At 41.6% G+C, this 24,594-nt stretch overlaps 1 protein-coding gene across 1 annotated transcript in view; it reads right to left on the reverse strand.

Moving 5' to 3' along the window:
* Positions 1–9,054: 9,054 nt before the first annotated feature.
* The window catches only part of SPON1 (spondin 1), a 190,704-nt gene continuing 175,164 nt past the window's right edge, over positions 9,055–24,594 (reverse strand). The window contains exons 8-16 of the mRNA XM_036383446.2: positions 21,618–21,819; positions 20,639–20,779; positions 19,844–19,919; positions 19,216–19,398; positions 17,673–17,843; positions 16,457–16,624; positions 15,406–15,570; positions 13,897–14,160; positions 9,055–12,761 (exon numbers count right to left, since the gene is read on the reverse strand). Of these exons, the coding sequence (XP_036239339.1) occupies positions 12,598–12,761; positions 13,897–14,160; positions 15,406–15,570; positions 16,457–16,624; positions 17,673–17,843; positions 19,216–19,398; positions 19,844–19,919; positions 20,639–20,779; positions 21,618–21,819 (1,534 nt within the window). The 3' untranslated portion in view covers positions 9,055–12,597. The remainder of the gene's footprint in view (positions 12,762–13,896; positions 14,161–15,405; positions 15,571–16,456; positions 16,625–17,672; positions 17,844–19,215; positions 19,399–19,843; positions 19,920–20,638; positions 20,780–21,617; positions 21,820–24,594) is intronic.

Consider the following 24,594-nt stretch of genomic DNA (forward strand, 5'->3'; position numbering starts at 1 on the left):
CTGAGCCAACCCACTCCCTGACAGGCAAAAAAGTGGGAAAGGAAATTGCTGGCAATCCTTTACAAATATATTCTCCCTGCTAAATCCTAAGACCCTGCTATAATGCATGGTGTGGTGCAAAAATTAATTGTAACCAGAGCAATACCTGATGATCTGAGAGGCCTTTTCCAACATGTTTCTGTATTCTTTTAATGAATTATTGAAATGCCTGAACAATCCTAAATATGTCTTAAATTGCTACCATGACACAAAAATTTAGATTAATGCTCCTATGATCAGAAATTAGATTTTGAAGGGGGAAAGTGTTAAGGGGAAAGTGTTGATGTTAATTTATAGTAGTCATAGCAACCTAGTTCTTGCCTTTGTAGCATTCTGGTCTTTCTGGATTTGAGGGGAGGGAAGGGGGAACAGCTTTTGTTGTATCACAGGCAAAGTTTGCTCTGCTGACACTGTGCTTTGCTCTGGCTTTTCTGCACTTCTGTCACCCAGCTCCCAATTGCTCCACCATAATCCCTTTATGCCAGCAGGAGCAGCTCAGGGAAGACAAAAGACCTAAAGGAGCAGTTTGGAAACTGAGGGCTGAGCAATCAAATTCCTGCTGGTATTGATGGGATCCCTTCCTAGAGGCCTGCCCCTTCCAAAATACTCAGCAGGAAGTTTCAGATGCCTGAGTATTGTTGCAGGGATGTTCTGTGGGCACACACACCTACAGCTTAAGGGTGACAATACTGATGGTTTAACACTCTGGGTTCATTTTTGGATCTATCAGCTCCTGAACAAGGTGAACATTGTCACCCTTAAGCTGAACAGTTCCTTCAGCTTAAGGGTGACAGTACTGATGGTTTAACAGTTCGGTTTCTTTTTTGGATCTATCAAAGTGACTCTGCTGCAGAGCTCTGTCTAAATTGAAAGAGAAACCTCACTCTCATCTTGGCTGAGTCTGACTAACGGAGACCTTGCCCCTCTTTTCAATTTATTGAAGGGAGAGGACCCAGGTGCTCCTAGGGCTATTACCCCAGAGGCAAGGAAAGCTCTAGAAAAGGTTCAGATTGCAATGTCCACAAGACAGGCCCACCGATGCCAGCCTGACCTGCCATTCAAATTTATCATCTTAGGTAAGTTGCCACACCTCCATGGAATCATTTTCCAGTGGGAGGAAAAACAAACAGCTAAGGCAAAGGGCACACCTAAAACGGGCCACGACCAGAAGGACCCTCTCTTGGTCATAGAATGGGTTTTCCTCAGTCACCAAAGGTCCAAGAGAATGACAATGCCCCAAGAGCTGGTAGCAGAACTGATCTGGAAAGCAAGGACCCGGATCAGGGAGCTAGCAGGATGTGACTTTGAGTGCATTCACATTCCAATGGAGTTAAAATCGGGCCAAAATACTAAGAAAATATTGGAACAATTGCCTCAAGAAAATGAGAGGGATGGTGACACTTCAGAATGTGTAAGGAGTCAGTTCCAGGCCAGAGCTGTGATCAGCAGGAGCCTGAAGGGCCCCATCAGCTTTGACACCATCCTATCCGCTCGCTGTGCCCAGTGTGCTTTAATTTGTGCACTGAGCCCAAAAACATCGATGCCAAAAGGGCTCTGCTGTTTCAGGGGGAGCTCTGCCTGCTGCTGTTCATCTCCCAGCACTGCCTGGGCTCTGCTGGAGCATGGGAGGCTGGGGAAGAGCAGAGGATGCTGTGCTGCAAAGCTGCTCTGATGCTGCCGCCTGCAGCCGCGCCGCAGCAGCTCAGGAGGCTCCAGGCCGGGCTGGACACTCAGGGCAGGGGCTCTGTCTGCACATCCCTCCTGGAAACATCTCCAAGCTGGTACTTGAAGGAATTCCAGGTATTAATTGCAATTATTTTTGTTTTTCTGGAATGAATTAAACACAAAAATGGGGCATCTGGACAGGTAGAACTGAGTCGTCCCCGCTTAGAGAAGGTGCTATGGGTTTGGTCAGCCCAGAAATGTAAAGCTCTAAAAAATTCAACTGGGAGCAAACTTCTTCAGGAAGGCAAACTCTTAATTATTAATGTATTTTAAATTATAGAAAATAGAAATGACAAGCTCCAGTGTAATGATGTTCACAGGGGTTTTCAGATTGGGGAAGAGACGATCTGACTCCATGTTTCAGAGGCTTGATTTATTATTTTATGATATATATTACATTAAAACTATACTAAAAGCATAGAAGAAAAGGTTTCATCAGAAGGCTAGCTAAGAATAGAAAAAGAGAGAATCATAACAAAGGCTCTGTCTCGGACTCTCTGTCTGAGCCAGCTGGGCTGTGATTGGCCATTAATTAGAAACATCTAGCATGGGCCAATCCCAGATGCACCTGTTGCATTCCACAGCAGCAGATAATCATTGTTTACATTTTGTTCCTGAGGCCTCTCACCTTCTCAGGAGGAAAAATCCTAAGGAAAGGATTTTTCATAAAAGATGTCTGCGACACTCCAGACCGGTTTTGGTTGGTGGGGCTTTTTTTTTTTTGTTTGTTTGTTTGTTAGTTTTTAATAGTTCCTTAGAATAAATGCAGCATTTTGTTTCCTAGCAATAGAAAAGGAAGCAAATTCTGTGATTTAAACCGATTTCCCACGTGTCCTGTTATCCCTACAGCCACAAAAGAATTTATGGAACTACAGCTCCACTCACAAATTAACAGCTTTGCCCTTCTTGAATTGTGGTGGGCAGGATGCTGTCTGTAAGCCAGTACATACCATAAATTTTCAGCTAATGGTCTAAATATAACCTGAAAAAAGAAATCTTGATGAGAAATCTATTATTTTAAAGGAATACTGAGTTGGCTGGAAGTTATATTTTACATTTGAAACTCTAAAATAAGAAAACCAGCTTTTTAAAAGTACTTTAAATAAAAATGTTAGGAGTATTCTTTGAGTACTGTGTGTTGCAATCACCAGTGAAAATTTGTATCTTAATTAGCAGAGCAGTGTCTTTTACAAATTACAATTAGTTTGTCAACAGGTACTTGGAATAATATGAGTACCTGTTGCTCTTATTGAAATTGTGATTATTTTCCTTATTGACAAAAATAGAAAAAAATAATATTTAATAAGTGATCTTTTTTGATACAGAGCTTGAAATGTTCTGCTTTGTTAGGTGACTCATGCTGAAACTTTTTTCAAATTACATCAAAATAGACAAGGCCCTTGTCTTCTCGACTTGTAAGATGATACTAATTTTAAAATGTACTTTAGTGTGAATAAAGAGAAAAAGCTGTTTTGAAACAGTTAGCTCAATTGAAATTAAATCATACATTTAAACTTTTTAATTTCAGCTGCAGCAAAAATGTTTCTAAATTGGTACTCCCTTATGAAGTTTTTCTAAAGTTTTGTTTAACCTCCACAAAGATTGATTTTTTTAAGGTTCATTTTCCCTTCTGTGATTCAGAGCTACAGAACTTTCAGGGAACACTGAACAAGCCCTGTCCTAAGCCTGAAATCCCTGCTGGGACAGGGCCCAGCCTTTGGTCCAGCCTGGTTTGGTTCCAGCTGGGATGGAGTGCATCCTAGCATGTGCTGTGAGTCCTGCTCACAGGAGGGCAGGGAATTGATGCTGCCTGCATCACTTAGGAAATGGCTCTGGACATGAGCTGAAAGGAATAAGCATTGCAGATTTTCTTATTTTTGCATTATTGATGATTATTGATGATAAATGGCAAATGGTACTTTGCCATTTTTCAATGGTGTGGTGGTCATTACACGGGACAGAGTAATTCTTCTTGGGTGCCTCTCTACAAAGACAGTGCTTCCCACAGGCTTTTTAAAAAGAAAAAAAACAAAAAAAACACCCCCAAAAAACCCAAACAAACTTTCCAGACCTGTAAGCTCTGCTTTATCTGAGCACAGAAGGAATTTTGTGCAGGTAGGAGAACTGTGTGATGGAGCTGCCCACTGCACTCAAATTAAGCAGGAGAAGGCCGGGGCTGATTTTCTTGCACAGGCTTTAGCAAGTTGTTCAGCTTTTTTGGCAGTTCTGAAGTGCTTCCACCTCAAAAATGCTTATCTTTGTACAATATCAGGGAGTAAAATAATTCACCACAACTATAAAAGGTGCTTTACTGTCTCAGTACTGGACACCTTGCCTGAGAAGAAACCAGGCACCAAAGTGACCTCTGAGCCACAGTGGCCCAAAAATCCAGTCTGTAATTCCAACCCTGGGCTCAGCCAAGGCGTTTTCCTCCTTTCCCTCAGGAATCCTGGCTCCAGCCCCAGCTCCCCTGGGTCACTGTCTTGGTTTGAAAGGACAGGTGTCTGCTAAGGAAGGCAAGAACCTCCCTTGAAATGGAAAATGTAAACCCCCTCCCTCTGACTTATTATAATTTTGAAATTAAAGGGTTCTCATGCAAAGATGTGGGAGTAGGAATAACAGTTCTTTACTAGGAAAATTAAAAATACAAATGCAATAGTACAGAAATAAACACTGCCAGAGTGAGACCAGGCCCTGTCCCCCTGTGTGTCAGGGGGGTGGCACAGCCCCATCCCATGGGGGCTCAGCCCTCCTGCAGTGCCAGCTGTGGCTCTGCTGGAGCAGGGATCCTGCACAAGGGGGGAGTTTTCCTCTGCAGCTCCAGGGCTGCTGGAGATGGGCCTGGGCTCCCTCTGGCAGTGCAGGGCAGCAGAAAGCTGCTCCTCTGGGAATGCACTGGGCAAAGGCTGCTGTGCTGTGCCAGGCCTCAGATTGGATCCAGGTAGGAATGCTTGGCTCCTCCCCTGGGCGCAGCATCTCCCCATGGGATGATGGAATTGGATCAGCCATGCAGGGACACTCAGTGGCCATGGACAGCAGAGATCTCCTGGAGGGAGGATTGGCTGTGGGAGAGATAAAGAAAAGCTGCCCAATGGACAGCAGAGAACTGCCCCAGCTCTGACAGATGGGACAGAATACACGCTCCCATTTCTAACTTAAATCAGTCACCAGTGCCTTTGGTGCCCTGTGAAGGCTGCCCTAGAACAGAGACTAGACAGAATTAAAGAACAAAATAGGTCTTCATTAGAAGTCTTCAATAGGTACACCTTGGGCAGCACCAGAGCCCAGCCAGGGCTGCACCCAAGATGAACCAAAATGGCCCCAAAATGCCCCAGCGCTCCCGGGCTCTCTCCCTTGGATCAGTTCTGCTCCATTTGCATCTTGCAGTTCATTGTCCCATTCCAGCTTTAGCCCCTGCAGTCCCACCCTGCTTGTTTTTCTCTCTCCAGCCCACGGGGTTTGTGCTCTGGGCTGAGATTGGGATCATTTGTCCTTGGTGCCCAGCTGGAGCAGGAATTGTTTTGTCTCCCTGCTCTGTGCACAGAGCTCACCATCCCTGAATATGAAGCCCAGACCCACACACTAAAGCAGCACAGAATATGAAAAATAGAAAAGATAAATCTGAGGCATCACCTTCACCCTGGCACAAAAACTGAGGGATGCCTGGCTTCAAACCTCCTCTCCCTGACCTCCCTTGCAGGAGTGTTTGAAATCCTGGGCCTCTTCTCTCCCTCTGCCTGGGTTGGAAGATTTCTGCTTCTAAAGATCAATAAAACCACTTCTTTCCTGAAGGGGAAGGCAAGGATGCCTGGCTGGAAGAGCAGGGGACAGGTGTGGCAGAGAATACCAGAGTGTTACTGTGGCTCCTTTCCCTGCTATCCCTTCCCAGCTGATTTGCACCCTGAGCATTCCTGAGCGAATTAAGGAAGGCTGGGACAGGATTCCAGCAGCAGTGATGCCCTTGGTGATGCAGGGAGAGGGCAGCTACAGAGAGAAAAATGCTGATTTAGAGCCTGAGAGTCCCTTCCCACGGTGATGCTCTGCTTACTTGGGTTTATATTTTGTTAGGTTTTTGGGGTTCTTTTTTCTTTGCTATTTTTTTTTTAAACCCACACACATGGCTGTCTGTGTTGGCTTCCAGTGCCATCTAGTGGGATGTCATTTTATTTCTCCAGAAAAGGCATTTCAAGCTTTTTTTGTGTGTGAATGCATTGATCCTCTCTGTACACTGTGTCCCCCGGGAATGAACAATTTACAGATATTTATCTTCATTTCTAACGTTTAAGGGGTGTGTAAACTGGAACTGAAATGTAGCAAAAAACCATATATGTATAGTGTATACATATATAAACATAGCAAAAAAGTATAGTATTGTATCTTTGCAAGTAGATTGATTGACAAAAGTTTCTTTTCCTTCACTGAAGACATTTGAGAATGAATACAAATATTTTGATTTTTTTAAATAGTACAGCTGCTTGTTTGCTCTGGGAGTACTGTTTCTATACTTGTGCACCTTGTTTTCTATGTATCTTTTAATGTGAGTGCTATAAAATTATATTTAACATTCATAACCTTTTCTGCACTTTGAAATCATGGCGTAGACCATTTTCAAATTTTTTAACTTATAATCTAACTGTGTGTTTTCTAGACACTGCTTTGGTTCCCTCACTGCCCAAGTGATCTTAAGGATACTCTAAGTAAAAAACTTCTTTTTTTTCCCCCCTTTTAACTTCTGTGGATAAAGTAATATGTGATACCATATAAAATATGGGATCTGTTATTATGTTTTTACTAGCTGTTAGCCCAGCTCCCTTGGCTCAAGGCTTATGAAGGAGAATAAATACTAACTCCAGCCTCATTAGTTGTATCTGGAAATGTTACTTATGGAGGCTTTGTTGATGTGCCACTGGCTGCTCCTTTGTATTCTCCTTGTAATATCCCAATATTTTTGGCAGCATCAGTGGGAAGGAGAGCATTGCCTGGAAAGGTTCTGTGATTGAGCCATCTTTGCTCTTTTCCTTTGTATGCACTTGCTCTCTCTCTTTTTCAGATAAAAAGGCATTTTAGGTACAGCTGGTTTGGTGCACACCAAGCACCTTTGGGGTGCTTTTTGCACTTGGGCCATGGTGGGTGAGGGTTTAAGGCTCTTGGTCTTTCTTTGAAGTGCATATAAAACATATAATTTAAAAGACATATCTCCAAATACCCTGCCATGTAAAGAAGAAAACTGAGTTGTGAGAGGCTTAATTTCTGCTCCCTTTGCAAATGTGGTGCTTACACAGGGAGGGAGGGCTCTCCTGGATCAGTGCTTGTGAATTTATTACTTTTGGCAGAGCAACTGGGGCTCCTGAGGGCTTCAGTGAGGAAGATGGGAATGCAGAGCTCCCAGCATTAACCCTTTAGGTGCATTAGGACACCTAAACCACATGTGAGAACTGTCACTGCCTGCTGAGCAGTTCATGTGTGTCACCCTGATATTTTCTGAAAAATCCCTTCACCAGGATTCCCTATCCTGGGAAGATGAGAAGCCTCAGCTTCTCCATGTTTTGTTCCTCTGGAATGTGATTTGGAGAATTGTTTACCCAGCATGTGAATTGTTTTAATTTAATGACCAATCCCAGTCCAGCTGTGTTGGGACTCTGGTCAGTCACAGGTTTTTATTATTCATTCTTGTTCTAGCCTTCTGATGTCCCCTTTCTTTTTCTTTAGTATAGTTTTAGTATATAATTCCTTTTAATATAATATAATATAATATAATATCATACTATAATATATCAGCCTTCTGAGAACTTGGGAGTCAAATTCTCATCTCTCACCTCATCCTGGGGACCTCACAACACCACAAATGTCCCATCAGTTATTGTTGGAACACTGGATGCTGAGAATTTTAAACTTTCTGTGCTGAAAGGCACAGACCCACAAGAGAATGCTGCATTTGACCTGAGGCAGTGGAGAAGGCTTCCAAAATTGATTAATTGCACTGGGATTATGGGTGTGTAGTTGGTTAGAAGTGTGCAATATCACATGAAAAATGTAAGAGTTTGGGGTTTTAGAATATGAAGCAAGATGGAGGTTTTAGGGTGGAGGCAGGTTGTTCTTCTTCACCTTCTTCTTCCTTCTTCTTCATGGGTTTGGGTGATGTTTTGTAATTGGACAGCAAAGTCCACATTGCAAGCTTCGAGTGATTAGTTATTGGGTTAAAAGGGAAAATAATCTAGGTGTCCTTTCATAATTGGGTAGTTTAGCCTCAAAAGACCTTGTAACAAGAGATTGTTGCTGATGAAAGTCTGCAGAACTCACAGCTGTGAGGCTGTAACATTGATAAGAAACAATAAACACCTGAGTCTGAACGTGAACTATCCTCTCAGGTGTCTTCAATCCAGACCCAAGAGAGGCAGAAAAAGGAAGCAGAGAACCCACAAATCTATGGCACAAATTGTTCTGTCTTTTGGAAAGTAGGAGAGACAGAACTAACACCACTCAGCTCAACAGAATTGCTTTGTTTTGCCCAACACCACGTGAAGTGGATGAGTCCCAGGGTTGAAAGTGATGCAATAAAAATATTAAATGGGTTTGCATGTGGAGCAAAGACCACTAAAGTGCCTTAAACGTGGTAGTGAGGAGTTTAGGGATTTTAGCATATTTCAGTTACTACCTCCAGCCTCCCCTCAGCCTGGTTACAATTCAGTTTTAGGCTAGAGGGGTTTTTGTGAACACGCTGGTTGCTTTTAGCTGGCAGCAAATGTTACAGACAATTGGATTTTTAGAGCAGCAGCATTGCTGTGTTGCTTCCCTCACCTCCAAAATTTCAGGGTAATTTTCAGTGGCACACTCAGACCCACAGTGTCCAAACCAGTTTTCCAGTAGCACAAAAGATCAGTGGAAAGTTTCACAAAATCTCAGGCTTTTTGAGAGCTTATTTTTAATGATTTTTTTCCTTTCATGTACCACCAGGCTTTAAAATGTGTTCTTTTAAATAGTTTCTCTTTTATTAAAAACCGACAACAGCAACAAAACCCACATGAGAGTAATACACAAATACATAATGTGATGTTCCTAAGTTACCCTGTGATTTCAAAAGAACAACAAAGTATTTGACAAAGACCTTGATGCAAACAACTTCCGAGTAGAAAGAATGACAGGTTCTAATAAAATCCACTCACTCCTGATATCCTGTGACCTTGAACAGGAGTAAAATGTAAATAAGAACATGACTTGACTCATATTAATAAATGTTTTTTTGGTGTTCATAATCATATAAGTTGAACAGAATCTCATACAAGTGTAAAATTCATAGTAAAGATGTCTTTATTCCAAAATAATAATAATAATAATAATTATAATTATAATAATAATGTGTTAGGCAGACAGCTACAAAACATCTACACAAGACTTTGGTAAGAAATGTTCATGGTAGCTTTTTTCATAATTCCACAGCAAACAAAAACAACAAAGGAAATCTAAAAATGCAATCAAACAAATTTGTTTAACTCATGTGTCGCACAAACAGAGTCCTACTGTACATTTGTTAAGCCCCTAACATTTTTATTATGTGTAAAGATTCTATCCTTTGTATATTAAAAAAAAAGGTACTGACAATGCTAGGATCTGGTAGTTGAGGTCTACAAAACTGGTGTGACATCTGTGCTTTGAGTTCAGCAGGATTATTCAGGACATCAGAACAATAACAGTTCTTATTTTTATTGACTGATAACCTGTGCCTATTACACTACTAGAAAGTTTACAGTAACAATGCAAGATTTCTACATATATCAGAGCTTTCTCTTTTTTTGTTCTGAATAGAAAATCAACCTCTTATTTTTTTTTATTTCCTTAGTTTGTTTTTGTTTGTGTTTATTTTTTTATACAAAATGTAACAAGCCGAAATGTTTCTCATGTATCAAGTTAGAAGAAAGACAAGAGATCTGTAAAACGTTTTGACAGAAAAACAAGTGTGAAGAGCTGAACAGAAGCAGGAGTGGTCACACATTTCTGACTCGGTGCAATTACCTTGTCATTTCATCTGTTAACAAGGTGGGGAAAAAAGCAATTTGCAACATTCAGAACTTTAATGAGCCTAAGAGAAATGACTGGAAATCACACTGAACAGCCTTCTAAAGAGAGAGAGAAAAAAAGAAAGGATCTGGAGAATCAAATTAGTAAAAAGCACAGGGAAAGGAATGCCAGATTGTTTCAATGGACAATTTTGTGGGGAAGTTCAGAAAGGTGTTGTATGTTTTCTGTAAGTGTATTTGCACTATGTGGCCTTTGGCAAAGGGACGATTTAGTAGACAAAACAGCTTGATGAACTGGAACAAATGTGAAAATGAAAATACAACACTGGGTTTCATTGATTATTTGCTGAAACAGGAATGGTTTTGCAAGATAATCTTGGCCAAGTGGTTGATGAGATATATCTGGTTCCTGAACTCAGCACGTTTTTTCCATTCAGGAGAAACTTCTTCTGTTCCCTCTGCCCCAGGCTCACAGGTTCTTCAAAGCCTTTAAAAGCACTCTCCCACTCATTTTATGGCCCAAGATTACTTTCCTGAGTGAATGGACTCATTCAGCTGGGACACTTTCTGTCAGCTCAGCCAGAGGTGTGGCCCTGCCCTGGCATTGATCATTGTGGCTTTTCTCTGCAGTTTCTTTACCCAAAATATGCTCAGATGGTCACTCCTCCAGCACCTATATCACTCCACTGGTTTTTTTTTCATTGGGTTTTCTTCATTTTTGGTCATACAAGTGAAATGTAAGGTCCTAAATGCACTACTGAGGGACAGTCTTGCTGCTATGCTGTCATGGCAGTGCTGTAGAAACATAAACTGCACGATTTTTGAACAGGCACAAGGAGGCAAACTATCTGAATTAATATTATTAAGTGAGCCAAGCTGTGCAAAAAGGAAAATGTTTGGTTTTAGCATTAAACTTTGTTGTATTCTTTTTTTCTCCTGGTTTGGTTGGCTATGGGTGTGCACCCATTTCATTTAGCAGCAGCAAGAGAGGGCTCACACTGCCCTTGGTTCTATTATTTCCCTGGCCTTTCCCTAACTCCAAATCTGCAGAAAGCAGTAAAATATCTTGAGAGCATGTAGGATGTGATGGCTGTGGAAATCCTGAGTAGCCCTTGCAGTGTTCAGTGGAGAATTGCTGATGAACAGTCCCACAATTAATGCCACCAGCCCAATGAGCCTGTTCAGGTACAGAGGATCCCCAGGGTGGTAGTGGTGGTGGGGAAGATGAACAGCTCAGAGGGCTCTGGGGCACAGCAATATTTAAAACCCAGCTGTCAGGTCCTCAGGGTAGTGACCAAGTGTTAAGGGAGTGAGTAAATTACTTAAGGCTGGTTTAGAGACCGTTAAAAAAAAAAATTCTCTCCATTCATTTCTCTCAAGCTTAAGCGTGGGCATCAACAATCTTTATTTTCAGTGCACTGCTCTTACTTCAGAAGAGACATAGGGGGATGCTGCCTTTCCTGGACCAAGAGGTAACACATCACCTTCCCCTCTTAATGTTAGATTATTACAGGAAAATAGAATTGCAGGAAAAGATTGTATTCCAATAGCAAGTGGGACCCAAGGGTCTCCCTGGTTACACCTGACTCTGTGTGGGAATGAGAGCTAAACTCTGCAGGAGATGCAGTAAAATAGCAAATAGAAGAGTGAGGAGGTATTTCATCATCTCAGGCAGTTTTTTAATCACTTAAGTAGTCAGGGAGGGCATTTAACCTGGCTAGGAAATGCACAAATGGGTAATTCTCACAAATTTAGTAATTTTTAGATTACCCTATGCTCTGAGTAAAAAAAAGACATAAATGACACTGCTGTAAATGTATTCTTGTGCCACTCTATAATCAGGGGTTTTTTTTAAGACTGTCATTGTTCCTTTCAGAGGCTCATTTCAGTTTTAAGGAATGCATGAGAGCTTGGCTCACCTTTTCTCTACCTTTCTTGTTTTATTATAAACCTGTCTCCCTCTTCTCCTGTGAATAAAATCCTTGTGAAACTGAATCTAATTTTTTTGTGTCCCTTACATGGAAGACATCCTGTGACACAGCTGTTGCAACCCTCTGGAGCAATTTCTACTAGTTCTGTGTCCATTTTGAAAGGCAATGGACTGTACACATATTATGATATTTGCATGTTTTCTTTATGTGCTCTCTTGACTGTGATTGTGTGGTGGTCAGACATCACTGTTGAGCAAGAAAAATTATTTCTTTTTTAAGTTTTGAAGAAAAAAAGACCTTCTTTCATGGACCACAGCATCCATGTGAAGAAAAGTGTTTAGATTATTATAATAATAATTATAATAACTATCAGCTTAACCCAATAGTGTAAAAAGATAAACATGCATCTTTAATGTTATTGAACCAGCATTACTGACATTACTCCTTGGCATAGTTGTGTAATCACAGAGGCACTGCTTTGGATTTTCAAAATCAAATCTAGAGAGAAATCCTCCCACAGATGAAACTTCCTGTCACTTTAACTTAGTTTTGTTAATATGCATGCAGCCCATGTCTTTACAAGTGGTATTTCTCTATGGCTATTCCATGTCCACAGATGTGTCTGTATTTTAGTTAAATAACTCACCATGACTTTACTATTTTTATGCATTAAGGGCTGGCTGGAGTAACAAAGCCTTACTCTCAGCATAAATCCATGAGGAAATATTTATAAAATATTTTTCTTGCACCAGCAAGACTAAAAAGCAAACCACACTGCAAAAATGAAAACTAATATACACTTTATATTTTGTTGTTGTTTTAAAAAAACAAACCAAGGTTGACTTTCCATTTAGCTCAGAGTGCATCACTTGGAACCTTGTGTTTTGTTAACAAGGATGGACATTACATGCTCTTAGCTCCTTTTTGTCTTTGCAGCTGGTAAACTGAGTGCTTTTGGACCTCTTCTTCACCATCATGTAGCGCTCCTGAATTCCACCTCCACAGAGTGTAGAACATTCTGTCCAAGCAGTCCATGGTTTCATCCTACAAACTGAAAAAAAAATAAGTGATTTGGTTAAGTTTTTAGTAGTAGAACCGCCTGCTAAATATAAATAACCAAGTTGCATCTTTCAAACACTGAACAAAGTACAAGAAATTTAATAGTTACATTTAAAAAGACAGATAAAATGATGAAATGGTTAAATGTCAGACAAGCATAAGCCACAACTTAGCAGTAATTCCTACCCAGATAATGTTAATTATACCACAAGATACGTTTTGTTGATTTGAGGAATCAGTACTTGATGATACTGTCCCCATTGGAAAAGCAGTTTGAGCAGATCTCCTGGAGCAGCCTGAGTCTGAATCAGACTGCTGAGGTGGAAATGAGTTCAGTTTTGAAATTCTGCATCAGATCCAGGAACAAGTATTTTAACTGTTTGAAGCTAGCAGGATGTAAAGATTGCCACCCAGATTTGCAGAAACTGCAATCAGTCCTTTGCCAGGTGTAAAGTTTAAAGTTTTTCACACTTTTGTGTGGAGTAGCTGAAATATTTTTAGTGCTGGGACATGGACAGATGTGGGCCTTTCTCCATGTGCCCTGAGCTTAGGCTGGGTGATTTTGGTGATGGGCAAGCACTGCAAGTGGCTGTGTTTTATTGACTGAAGTGCTGAAGGTGCTCTCACAGAATGTGCTGGAGCTGCTCACAAACTCCTGTCGGTGCCTCAGGTTTCAGCTTTTCTATTTTTCCCATTCTGTGCTGCTTTAGTGTGTGGGCCTGAGCTTCACATGAGGGGATGGTGAGCTCTGTGCACAGAGCAGGGAGACAAAACAATTCCTGCTCCAGCTGGGCACCAAGGACAAATGATCCCAATCTCAGCCCAAGAGCACAAACACCGTGGGCTGGAGAGAGAAAAACAAGCAGGGTGGGACTGCAGGGGCTAAAGCTGGAATGGGACAATGAACTGCAAGATGCAAATGGAGCAGAACTGATCCAAGGGAGAGAGCCCGGGAGCGCTGGTGCATTTTGGGGCCATTTTGGGTTGTGCTGCCCAAGGTGGATCCATGGAGGCCTCTTAATAAATCCCTACTTTATTATTTACCTCTGTCCAGCCTCTCCTCTAGCTCAGCCTTCACAAGGCACCACTGTCTTGCAGAAAACCACAAAAAGTGGTTTGACACTCACCTGGATATTGCTCACTATCTAAACTCTTCCTTGCTTGTTCGCTTCTCCTTTTCTCCCGGGCCTCCTTCCAGCGCCTTTTTTCCATCCCTGCTCCCCTCAGGCACTTCCTCACCCTGCACTTGCTGCGCTGCACGGTCTCAGGGCAGGCTGCTCCCCCAAACTGGGGCTCTATTTTAATCATCCTTGTCCTGATCATGTGGCCCTTGCCACAGGAGGTGTTGCACTCCGACCACTGGGACCACTCTGTCAGCTCGCAGTGGATGGCTGCAGGGAGGAAGAAACACACAAAAAAATGACACCAAATCCACAGAAACACACAGATGTGCCTGATGAACATTTGCACCCCAACTACACGGATTCTGCTTAACCCTCCAATCTTCTCAGCAATTTGGAGGCTGCATGTCAGAATTTTCTGAGTCCATTTCGAGCACAAGTGTTATTTGACACACTCTTCGATTTCTTCTTCAAGAGTGGTGCTGGCAGATCACTAAAATTACAAAGAACATATAAATAATTCTCCTGTGCCTTCTTCAATTTTCCCACCCATCTGTCTGTTTTGTAATGAAAAGCTGCTGAAAATTGAGTTATATTTAAAAATAATTTGCTACCTCTGAGATCTGAGTCTTGCTTTGCTGGCAGTGTTATGCAATAAGCCACATTCACTAATACCATTATATCTTAAAAGTCTTCATCTTTCAGCACTGCTTAACACTTACAGCCCCAGTGAATAAAAATCAAAATGATATTTCATATTATTTAAGAAAAGCTGAATGAGCAATTACAGTGTAAAAGCCCTTTTAACCAATCATTTCTGTGAAAAATAATGTAATTTGTGATAAAACCTCACAAACCAGCTGGAAACAGGATGCTAAAGGCAATCATATCTCATTCATTCAGCAGTGCCTTAGGCTATCACACTTCACAAAGACTGCAAAGCAACCAGAAATTTGCTGTACCCAAGAAGTGGGGGATTTTAATGAAATAAGGTAAAAAAGTCTCTGCAGCTGCCTCCACACCATCCAGTAGCAGGTTGCAGAATGATACCATTCAGAGGTGTATCAAAGGTGGAGAAAGCCTCTTTTGTGCTCTTTCTGAGCTGAAAGAATCCCACAGGTGATTTCAACTCTTCTTTCCTTCTTTCCTGGCACACTGTCTGCATTTGAGTGATAAACCAGGTTTTATAATTCTGACTTATTTCCTACTGGGGAGTTGCCTGGAGCTGCAGCGTGTCAAACATGCAGAGCTGTATTCTCATGAAAATATAGAGAATAAGCATGGGGTGATGTAGGGCAAGCTGAATTTAAGGCACAGTCATATTTCGGCTCTCAGCTGCTGACAGTGTATGATAATTATGATGATAACAATAATAATAAATAAAATTTTTTAAACAATGCATGCTTGATACCCCGCCTGTTTAAGAAGTGATGCTGAGAAGTGGTGATGGAGGTTTGATCCATAGATTTTGACACATAATTAGCCTCCCTTTCCCAGGGAATTCTCCAAACTTACGGCATTCTGGCAGCATGCATTTCTCTGCTTGCTCCAGCTCCTCGTTGCAGTCTCCCAGCTCAGCAGCAGATTTCAGCATCCTCTGCCTGGTTCTCATCCCCTTCCCACAGGTTACACTGCAGTCACTCCACTCAGACCAGGGAGACAGCAGGCAGGGGATGGTATCTGGTAGGAAATAAAAATGCAATAATTATCTTATTATTAACAATTTATTCCTATAAATAAAATATGAAGGTATACACTTTGAAAATAATACAAGAGGAAAAGGTGCTATGTTTCATCTGTCATCAGCCAATTATACTTTCTTGTCACAAGCTGAATGGTGCTGCTGAAGAAGTTCAGAAAACTTCATATTAAATTGAAAGGTTTGCTTGATTTAAATATCTTTGCTATCTTTTCCTGTATCTAAGTCATATCTGCTAGGTCTCAGTGCATCTGGGGAATAAATAGTTTAAGGAGCTATGTTTCAATCACAACTCCTGTAAAAAAAAAAAACCAAAACAAAAGGATTGTTGCAGTGAATAGAACTGGAAGTCAACTTAATTTAGTCTAACAAGTGAAGTTTCCATATCTAATCTACCAAAAAATATTTTTAAAATTATCTCTGATGAAAATGTAACATTTCATAAGAAATTAATAGTGACAGTAAGGGTGTGGCTGGCCCATTGCACAAAAGAAACACCTCAATTTCTGAAATTTTCAGGGGTTAAAAGGGGAGGGCACTGTTTCATGTGTTCTATTCTAGCCTTATGGCCAAATATACCTCATATTGCATAACTTAAGAGTTGTTTAGGTATGGCTTGCTGATACAGACACCTCTGTGTGGGTCATACAGCAACAGGACACCACTGAACATTTTTTATTGAAGCTCTCATCCTGATACCGAATGTGCTAATTAATGCACAGTGCCTAAGATTTTCCTCCCAATTTTAGGGAGGACAAGGAAAAGCAGCATTGCTCCTGCTTTAGCTGTGTTCTTTGTGTGCTGGGGCAGTGTGGCAGAAATGATGTTTGTTTTCAGAGCAGGGGAGAGGAGCTCCTGGGCACTCACGGCACTCGGGCATCATGCACTTCTCTGCCTCTGTGGTTTCTGCCTTGCACATGGATCCATCAGCAGGAGTCATCTTGATCATCCTGTGCCTTCTCTTCATGCCTGTGCCACAGCTGGCGCTGCACTCGTCCCACTCACCCCACTCTGTGACCAGGCAGCTGCTGGGAGCTGTTCAAAGTGGGCAGAGAACATTGCTCATCAGTATCACAGCATCAGCTCAGGTGGGAGGGACCCCCAAGGACCATGGAGTCCAGCTGCTGGCCCGGCACAGGGTCATCCCCAAGAGTCACATCATGTCCCTGGGAGTGTTGTCCAAACCCTTCTTGAAGTGAGGTTGGTGCTGTGACCACTTCCCTGGGGACCCTGTTTCAGCGCCCAGATTTTTTCTGATATTTAAACCAAACCTCCCCTGACACAGCTTCAGGCCATTCCCTTGGCTCCTGTCACTGTCACAGAGAGCAGAGATCAGTGCCTGCCCCTCCTCTTCCCTTTATGAGGAATTTGTAACTGCACTGAGGTTTCCCCTCAGTCTCCTCTCCTCCAGGCTGAACAAACCCAGTGCCCCCAGCCACCCCTCTCATGGCTTCTCCTCTGGAACCTTTACCACCCTAGTGGCCTCCTTTGGACACTCTAATGCCTCAATAACTTTTTTTCCATTTGGCATCCAAAACTGCCCCAGCACTCAAGGTGTGGCTGCCCCAGCTCAGAGCAGAGTGGGACAATCCCCTCCCTTGCCCTGCTGTGATGCTGTGCCTGATGTCCCCAGCACAGGGATGTCCCTTCTGGCTCCAGGGCACTGCTGGCTCACATTCAGCTTGCCAAGGACCCCCAGGTCCCCTTGCCTGGTGCTGCTTTCCATCCCCTCATTCCCCAGTCTGTCTGTACATCCAGGGTTGCCCACCCCAGGTGCAGAATCCAGCACCTTCCCTTGTTGAACTTCATGTGGTTGGTGATTGCAGAGTTCCTCAATTTGCTGAGGTCCCTCTGCAGGGCCTCCCTGCTTTTGAGGGAGTCAGCAGCTCCTCCCAGTTTTGAATCATCTGGGAATTTGCTTTGCATCCCTTCCTATCTTGCCTCCAAGTCATTAATTAAGGTATTGAAGAACACAGGACCTAAGATGGAGCTCTGTGGGACCCCAGTAAGACCCATATAAAAAACTATTTGGGCAGTGTTCCTGCTATTGGCTGGATTTTATGAGGCTGAATGAAGTACTTACAGCATTCTTCATTTACAATACACTTCTCAGTCTCCTCAGTGGGCACTTTGCACATGGAGCCATCCTCAGGGAACTGCTTTACATATCTCTCCCTGGATCTTGTCCCCATCCCACAGGAGACGCTGCAGGGGGACCAGGTGATCCAGTCAGACATCATGCAGGTGGAGCCATCTGGAACACAGAGAGTACTCAGGGGTGGGGATTGATCAATCTGGTGCCCCCAGCCAGGGAATAATGTGCTCTGACTCCATGGTTCAGGAGGCTGAACAACTGCTTTATTAAGCTATGCTATATTACACTACTACTATACTAAATTACATACTAAAGAGATACTATAATAAAGAATACTAAAGAAAAACCCATGACTGTCTGGAGACAGCCAGGACACAGCTTTGACCCAGTTGGTAAATCAGCAGAATCCAATTAACAAATCACTTTTGGTAAACAATCTCCATAACACATTCCACATGTGCTGAACAACAGGAGCGGCGAATAGAGATAACAATTGTTTTCTCTTCTCTGAGCTTCTCACTGCCTTTCCCAGGAAAAAATCCTGGGAGAGAGTCATGCCTGCTGCTCTCTGTGTAAAGAGCTGAGGCCACAGGGATTGACAGAGTTGCTGCCCAGTTGTGTGCAGCATCCCTCCTATGCTGCCTTTCCCACTGTCCTCTCCTCCATCCTGATGGAATGCATGGAATAGAAGCCTCTCTGAGTCCCTCGGGGCGAAAAAGAAATGCAGGGTTTGAATAAGAACCTCTAGAGAAGCTGAAATATATTAAGCCACATAGACATGAAATAAAAGTATAAATTTTAGTTTTAAGTAAATAGAAATATATCCTAAGTGCCTTAAGAGACTGTGCTAGCTAGTAAAAGGCCCTAAAGCCTAGTTTAAAGTTCAGAAAATTAGCCTCAGGCATAACAAAAACATAGCAGAACATTGCTTTTCTAGATAGAATAGATGGAAATATCCAGGTAAATAGATAAAATTATGTACAAAGATTTGGGTAAGAACTGTCACCACTTTCACACATTAGAATAGTGTAAAAAATGTTTTAGAGTTGTGTTTTTAGCTGATTGGATACTTTATTAATAAAACTCCTGTACTGGGGTGCAAAGAGGGAAGATGAAAGGAAGCAAGAAGAAGAAAAAAGAGCTGCTGCAGGTGTTTCTGCTCTGGACTTTATGCCAGAAAACTTTTAGCACAGACTTTAACTCTCTGAACTCTTGCCTTCGAAACCGATGTATTCATGCAAGAAACAACTTTACTACACCCAAAAACTGCTCCTGTCTCTTTGAAGACCCAAGACTCATGAAACCTCCACAGCATCCCTCACTCCTCTCCTTCATAATTCTGTGCACTTCATGCCCTGGCACAGCTGAGTTGCAGAATTCACCACAGACAGCTGCCATTCGTGTTCTTCAGCAATTTTCTCTTGGCCACCACAACCCAAGCCATACTACAGCAACTGACATCCCTGAGAACTTTAAAGCAGAAGCAAGCTCCACAAGGCATTCTTCTCCTCCACCTTCCACTCCTGGTTACCTTCATCACTGCAGCCTGGGCCCATGCAGGGCTGGAAGTCTTGGGTGTCTGGGCAGGGCACGCTGAGGTCCAGCTGAGCTTTGAGCATTCTCTGCCTCATTCTCTTGCCCTTTTCACAGGTAGAGGAGCTGCAGGCTGACCATGGGGACCAGTTTGAGTATATGCAAGTCTCAGGGGTGTCATCTGAAAAGTAAGGAAAGGCATTGGATGTTAAAAATGGTCTTCCATTTTCTTCCTTTTTCTTGGTTGATGATTGCTTTTGATTGCTTCAGATTCCAATAGAATACATTATTTCCTTCTGCATTCTATCCTCTCCATTTTAGCCCAGAATAAAAAAAAAATTCTAACTGCCAACTGTCTTTTAAAGAAAAAATTATTTGAACCCCAAAAGTCTTCTCTCTTTTATTGCCTGCATTGTTATTGTCATCTCCTAGATATACATGCAATTTCTTTTCTGTACAAGGGAGAGCTAATAGAAGAGACCAGAAGAGATGAAAACCTAAATCACTGTTTGACAGTGAGTGGAATTTTTGTTCCTAAGTCAGTTTTGTATCTTATCTACAAGTGACAGCAGAGAATGGAACAAAATATAAATAATTAGTAGTGCACAAACTAATTTCAAACGTACCTTCTTCTTTTTCCTCTGGTGCTAGATCTGCCACGATATCATCTATGTTATCAGGAACGATATTGCACTGCTCCCCCTGCAAAAAAAAAATGATTGTGAACACTGAGGAGAGGAAATGCATCCATGAGGGGTTAAACCAGTACACTGTGAGACACTGTTGTGTCTGCAGCACCTTTTTCTCTTTGAATTCCTAGGTGTACATAAAGAAAATCCTCGATTAAGCAGATACAACAATTGCCAGAATTAGGAGAACTAACACCTTAAGACAGTTTCAATTTTTTCTGCCATTATCTTTGCTGTGGGTAGGGTAAGGAGTGTAGATTTGGAGGGTGTCGCAGACATCTTTCATGAAAAATCCTTTCTTAGGATTTTTCCTTGTGACAAGCTGCAGTTCAGCAACCAAAGTAAACAATGGTTATCTGCTGCTGTAGAATGCAACAGGTGATTGGTCTCCTGTAGATGTTTAGATTTCTTGACCACTCATGGCAGAGCTGGCTCTTGCTCTGTCTGAGACACAGATCTTTGTTATTCATTCTTTTCTATTCTTAGCTTAGCTAGCTGCTGAAGAAACTTTTCCTTTCTATTGCTTTTTAGTATAGTCTTAACGTAACATATATCATAAAATAATAAATCAAACCTTCTGATCATATAGAGTCAACATTCTCATCTCTTCTTCATCCTGAAAACCCTTGTGACCACAGTCACAGGAGGGAAGGTGGAGAAAGAACAGATAGGGTTTTTTGTTTACAAAGTGGATTTTTGCTTGCTTGAAAATTTTGCTTATATGTATTTTACCTTTCGTGCAATTCTCTCAATGACAACTCTGGCCACCAGCTTGATAGATCCTCCTTCTGGATCATAAAATGGGCTTTGAGGATGATCTAAGCTTGTAAGAGGCCTGATCTTCTCCTGAGGCACTGTAGGTTTGTTAGGAGACTGCAATCAAAAAGAAAAATAAATGTTTTAAAAGAAACTAATAGTTAATCTACAGAAATTAAAACTTCTCTCAAGTGCTAAACTGTAAAATTCCATTGTGAGGTGAACTTGGTACACCCATATTTACTGGTATGGGGATTTTTTTGTTTTGTTTTTGTTTTGGGTTTTTTTCTTTGTTTGGGTGGTTTTGTTGTTGTTGGTTTTGCTGTTGTTGGTTTGCTCTGCTTTGCTGAAAGAAATAGTTGAAGCTTCCTGTGCCAAACAGAACAGTTGGCATTGGGTTGAAACAGCCTAAAACTGGAGCTGATGATGGCACTGCTTTGGTCTGCACAAAAGGGCACCCAAAGGCTTGGTTGTGACCAAAGCCCTCTGTTTATGCAATAGGCGAATTTAACAGGGGAACATAAATGAGAAATTCTTTCCTGTGCTGTGACCGAGCCCTGGGAAAGACTGCCCAGAGTGGGTGCAGAGCCTCCCTTACTGGGGCTATTCAAGAGCTGTACAGAATCCTATAACCTTCTCTAGGATCACCCTGCTTAAACAGGGAGATTGGACCAGATTGGACTCACTGTCTTCCTTCCAACCTTACCCATCCTGTCCTTCTGTGGTAAAAACACCCCAGGTGGATGTCACATCATCCCACGTGAGTGCTAATGCTGAAGGAGCTCAGGCAACGCCACCGGCAGTGAGGTGTAGTTAACATCTCTTTAAATAAATAGTCTTTCATTTTAAGAAAAATTTGAGTAAAAAGCATAAAGGCATTACCATGGATCAAACTGCTTTCCTACTGCACTGCTCTGAAGGGATAATTTGGATAAATGACAGGTAGAGCCCAAACCTCGTAGGTGACACCACTGTCGGTGCCGGCATCCCAGGGGATCAAATCCTGTACCACCTTCTGGACCCAGCCACAGTCCTTGGTGCAGAGATCCTCGGCAGAGAGCCCCACGTTCCAGTCGGGGCTGGGGCCCAGCATGGTCAGGAAGGACATCAGGTGCCGGTGGCGATCCACGGAAAACTCAGCAGAGGGAGCAGCTCTCCTGCAAATGCGGGAAAAGAGCATCAATGACCCAGCCAGAGGGAACTGAACCGAGAAAGCTGCAGCATCACCCAAGGAGTGATTGCACTTCAATACATAAAAGAGATAATAGCGTGGGAAATGGATTTGTAGAGAATTTTTAAAGTTTGACAGAAGGTTTACATAATGTGTATTTGTATGCAAACCTTGAGATGAGAAACGTTGATTTAGAAATGTTACAGAATAGGATAGACATTGTTGTGAGAGAAATGGAACTAGAAACAAGTTTTAAAGATGATGAAAGTTTCTTTTTAAGTGAACAGAGAGAGGGAATTGTGGGAATCCACAAAATCAGAGGGTTTTGGGAAAGCTGCAAAAGGCAGGCCTCAGAGACAACAGAACTGTGATTAGAGCTGAGCAGCAGCCATGAGATTGGTCAGCAGAAAAATTATTTAAAAAGTAGAAAAGCAAGGACAAATAGAACAATGGTCTGTGTATTAACGCTGGTCTAGAATAACTCCCTAAGCTACAGAAAAGTTTATCTAGTGAGATATTAGGAAGGTTAAAGCTTAATAATGGAGCTCTGTGCATTGTGTTTTAAGGCTCACAAGCAGGTATTGTATTCAAAATAAGCAAGCATTGTTTTAACCAAAGGTACGTGTGCTTATAGTGATTAGATAGAACTACTGTCAATGTGCTTTTGCTTTGTGTGATTGGGCAAAAAGCTTATAAAGTGAGTTGTAACATTAAGTTCTTGGTCTGCTGCCTGGGATGTGAGCTGCTGCCATCTTCCCATTGTCATAACCATGGAATGAGAGCGATGCTGGAAAATCAAACAGCTCAAGGCACGTTCCCAGCAGTCCTGTCCCATTTGTGATTTGTACAGAGACCCTGGCTGGCAATAAGATACTTTAAAGAAATAGAATTATGAAAGATATATTGTAGTAGGATTTATTTAGGTAATTTTAGATTGTTAGTTTCAAGGTATTTATAGTATGGTGTGGTAAAAGTTGATAGGTTAAGAAATTTATTTAGGTAATTATTAGGTTATTATTTAGGTAATTTTAGATTGTTAGTTTCAAGGTATTTATAGTATGGTGTGGTAAAAGTTGATAGGTTAAGAAATGCTTGTAATGTAATTAGGAAATAGTTTTTGATTGTGATAATAAATATATGTATTGTATATGAATTATAATATTTGTATTGTCCTACCTTTCACATGAGACTAAAAATAGAATAAAAGTTTTTAAAACACCCCTCAGTTGCCCCATCTCTAGGTCAGAAAAGAACTTAATTCGACAACATAGAAATACAGAGCTGCAGTAGTGTGCTTATGCATTAGTGGGATAATAAAAATATCTGTCAAAACACTTGCAAAAATTAGGGCTAAAATGGCAGAGAAATACCTTGATTTTTCGGTTACTTTTTACCCCTGCCCCCAAAGCCAATATGAGTTTCAATGCCAAAAGTTCTTGGAAGGGCTACTGTGTGTGCAGAACTCATTAATAGAGTTTGAATGCTCCTGGGAATGAGAGATGAGGGTTACTGCCAGCCCTGGAGGGCTCAGCCAAGACTTGGCAGATGCTGGGGTGGGTGTGAGAGCTCCTCTGCTCATCCCACATTCCCTGGGGAGGGAATCTGCTGCATCAGCCCAGGCTCTGCCCTGCTGACAGCAGCTTCCACATCCCAGTGAAATAAAACCATTCCAGTGGCAATGAAACCAGCCCTGGCTGGAGGTGAGGAGCTGGAACCCCTCAGGGCGTTTTTCTCGTGAGCAACAACAAATGCAGAATTATTTAAAATATTATTTTGCTAATTCTGTTCTAAATTCTGGTCTGATGTCAAAGAAAATTTTCCCCAGCTACAGGACTTGGGTTCATAGAGTCAAGTCAAGGTTTTGTTGGTTTCTTTTCTTTTCAGTTTTATGCCAAAATACACTGGTTCAGAGTATCTCCAGACTCCATTTATTTTAAATGTGAGAGTTTTTACAGTCTTATTTATCCTTCTTTTTTTTAGCTAGGTAACCAATAATAATGCCCCTGCATGCTTAAGAGTGCACAGACACTGCTCTACTGTAGTCATAAAGAGTTTATTCTTCCTATAAATGCTTATAAAAGTGTCGTATTTATTTGTGGGGGCTTTTTTCTGGCTCAAAGCACTCTTAGTACATTAAGAAAACCAGAACTGCTCAAAGACAATGATTTTTCAGTAGCTATCATGAAGTTTCAAAAGATATCTAAAAGTTAGCATGTTTAGTTCTTCAGTAGGCAAGTTAAGAAGAATTTGCTAAAATGTAAAATGTTCTGGCCACTTCTGTTCCAGAGTCTTTAGAAGTTGTTTCTGTCTTACTGTGTAAATTATCTTATGTTGAATTAAAGACTCTGAACAGAAGACTTGCTAAGTATTTGATGTCATTAATCCTGCCTTTCCCAGAAAGAAATGCAAATTACGTCTTCTTTTTTTTTCCATTAGAGATAGAAGTCTGATTTCAGTTTGTCTAATGCAAAGTCATAAAATAATGAATGACAGTATCAACTTCCCTCAGTGAATGCAGTATCCTGATATATTTGTCAAGCACAGAGTTGTGATTAGTCTTAAAAAGCCTATTAACTGACTTCAAGTAGCTAAAGGATTTACTGCATTACAAGGGTTTCTTAGAATTCCCTATAGGAACTCTATATTTCAAACAGGGTAAGCAATACCCTGTAAAAATATCAGAGAGATGTGTGTTTGTGTAGCTGATGTTTAGATGGAGAATATGTCTAACATGGACATGGCAGAACATCATAATCATCAT

The sequence above is a fragment of the Molothrus ater genome, chromosome 6 (genome assembly GCF_012460135.2).
Source record: "Molothrus ater isolate BHLD 08-10-18 breed brown headed cowbird chromosome 6, BPBGC_Mater_1.1, whole genome shotgun sequence".
In the NCBI taxonomy this organism is placed as follows: Eukaryota; Metazoa; Chordata; class Aves; order Passeriformes; family Icteridae; genus Molothrus; species Molothrus ater.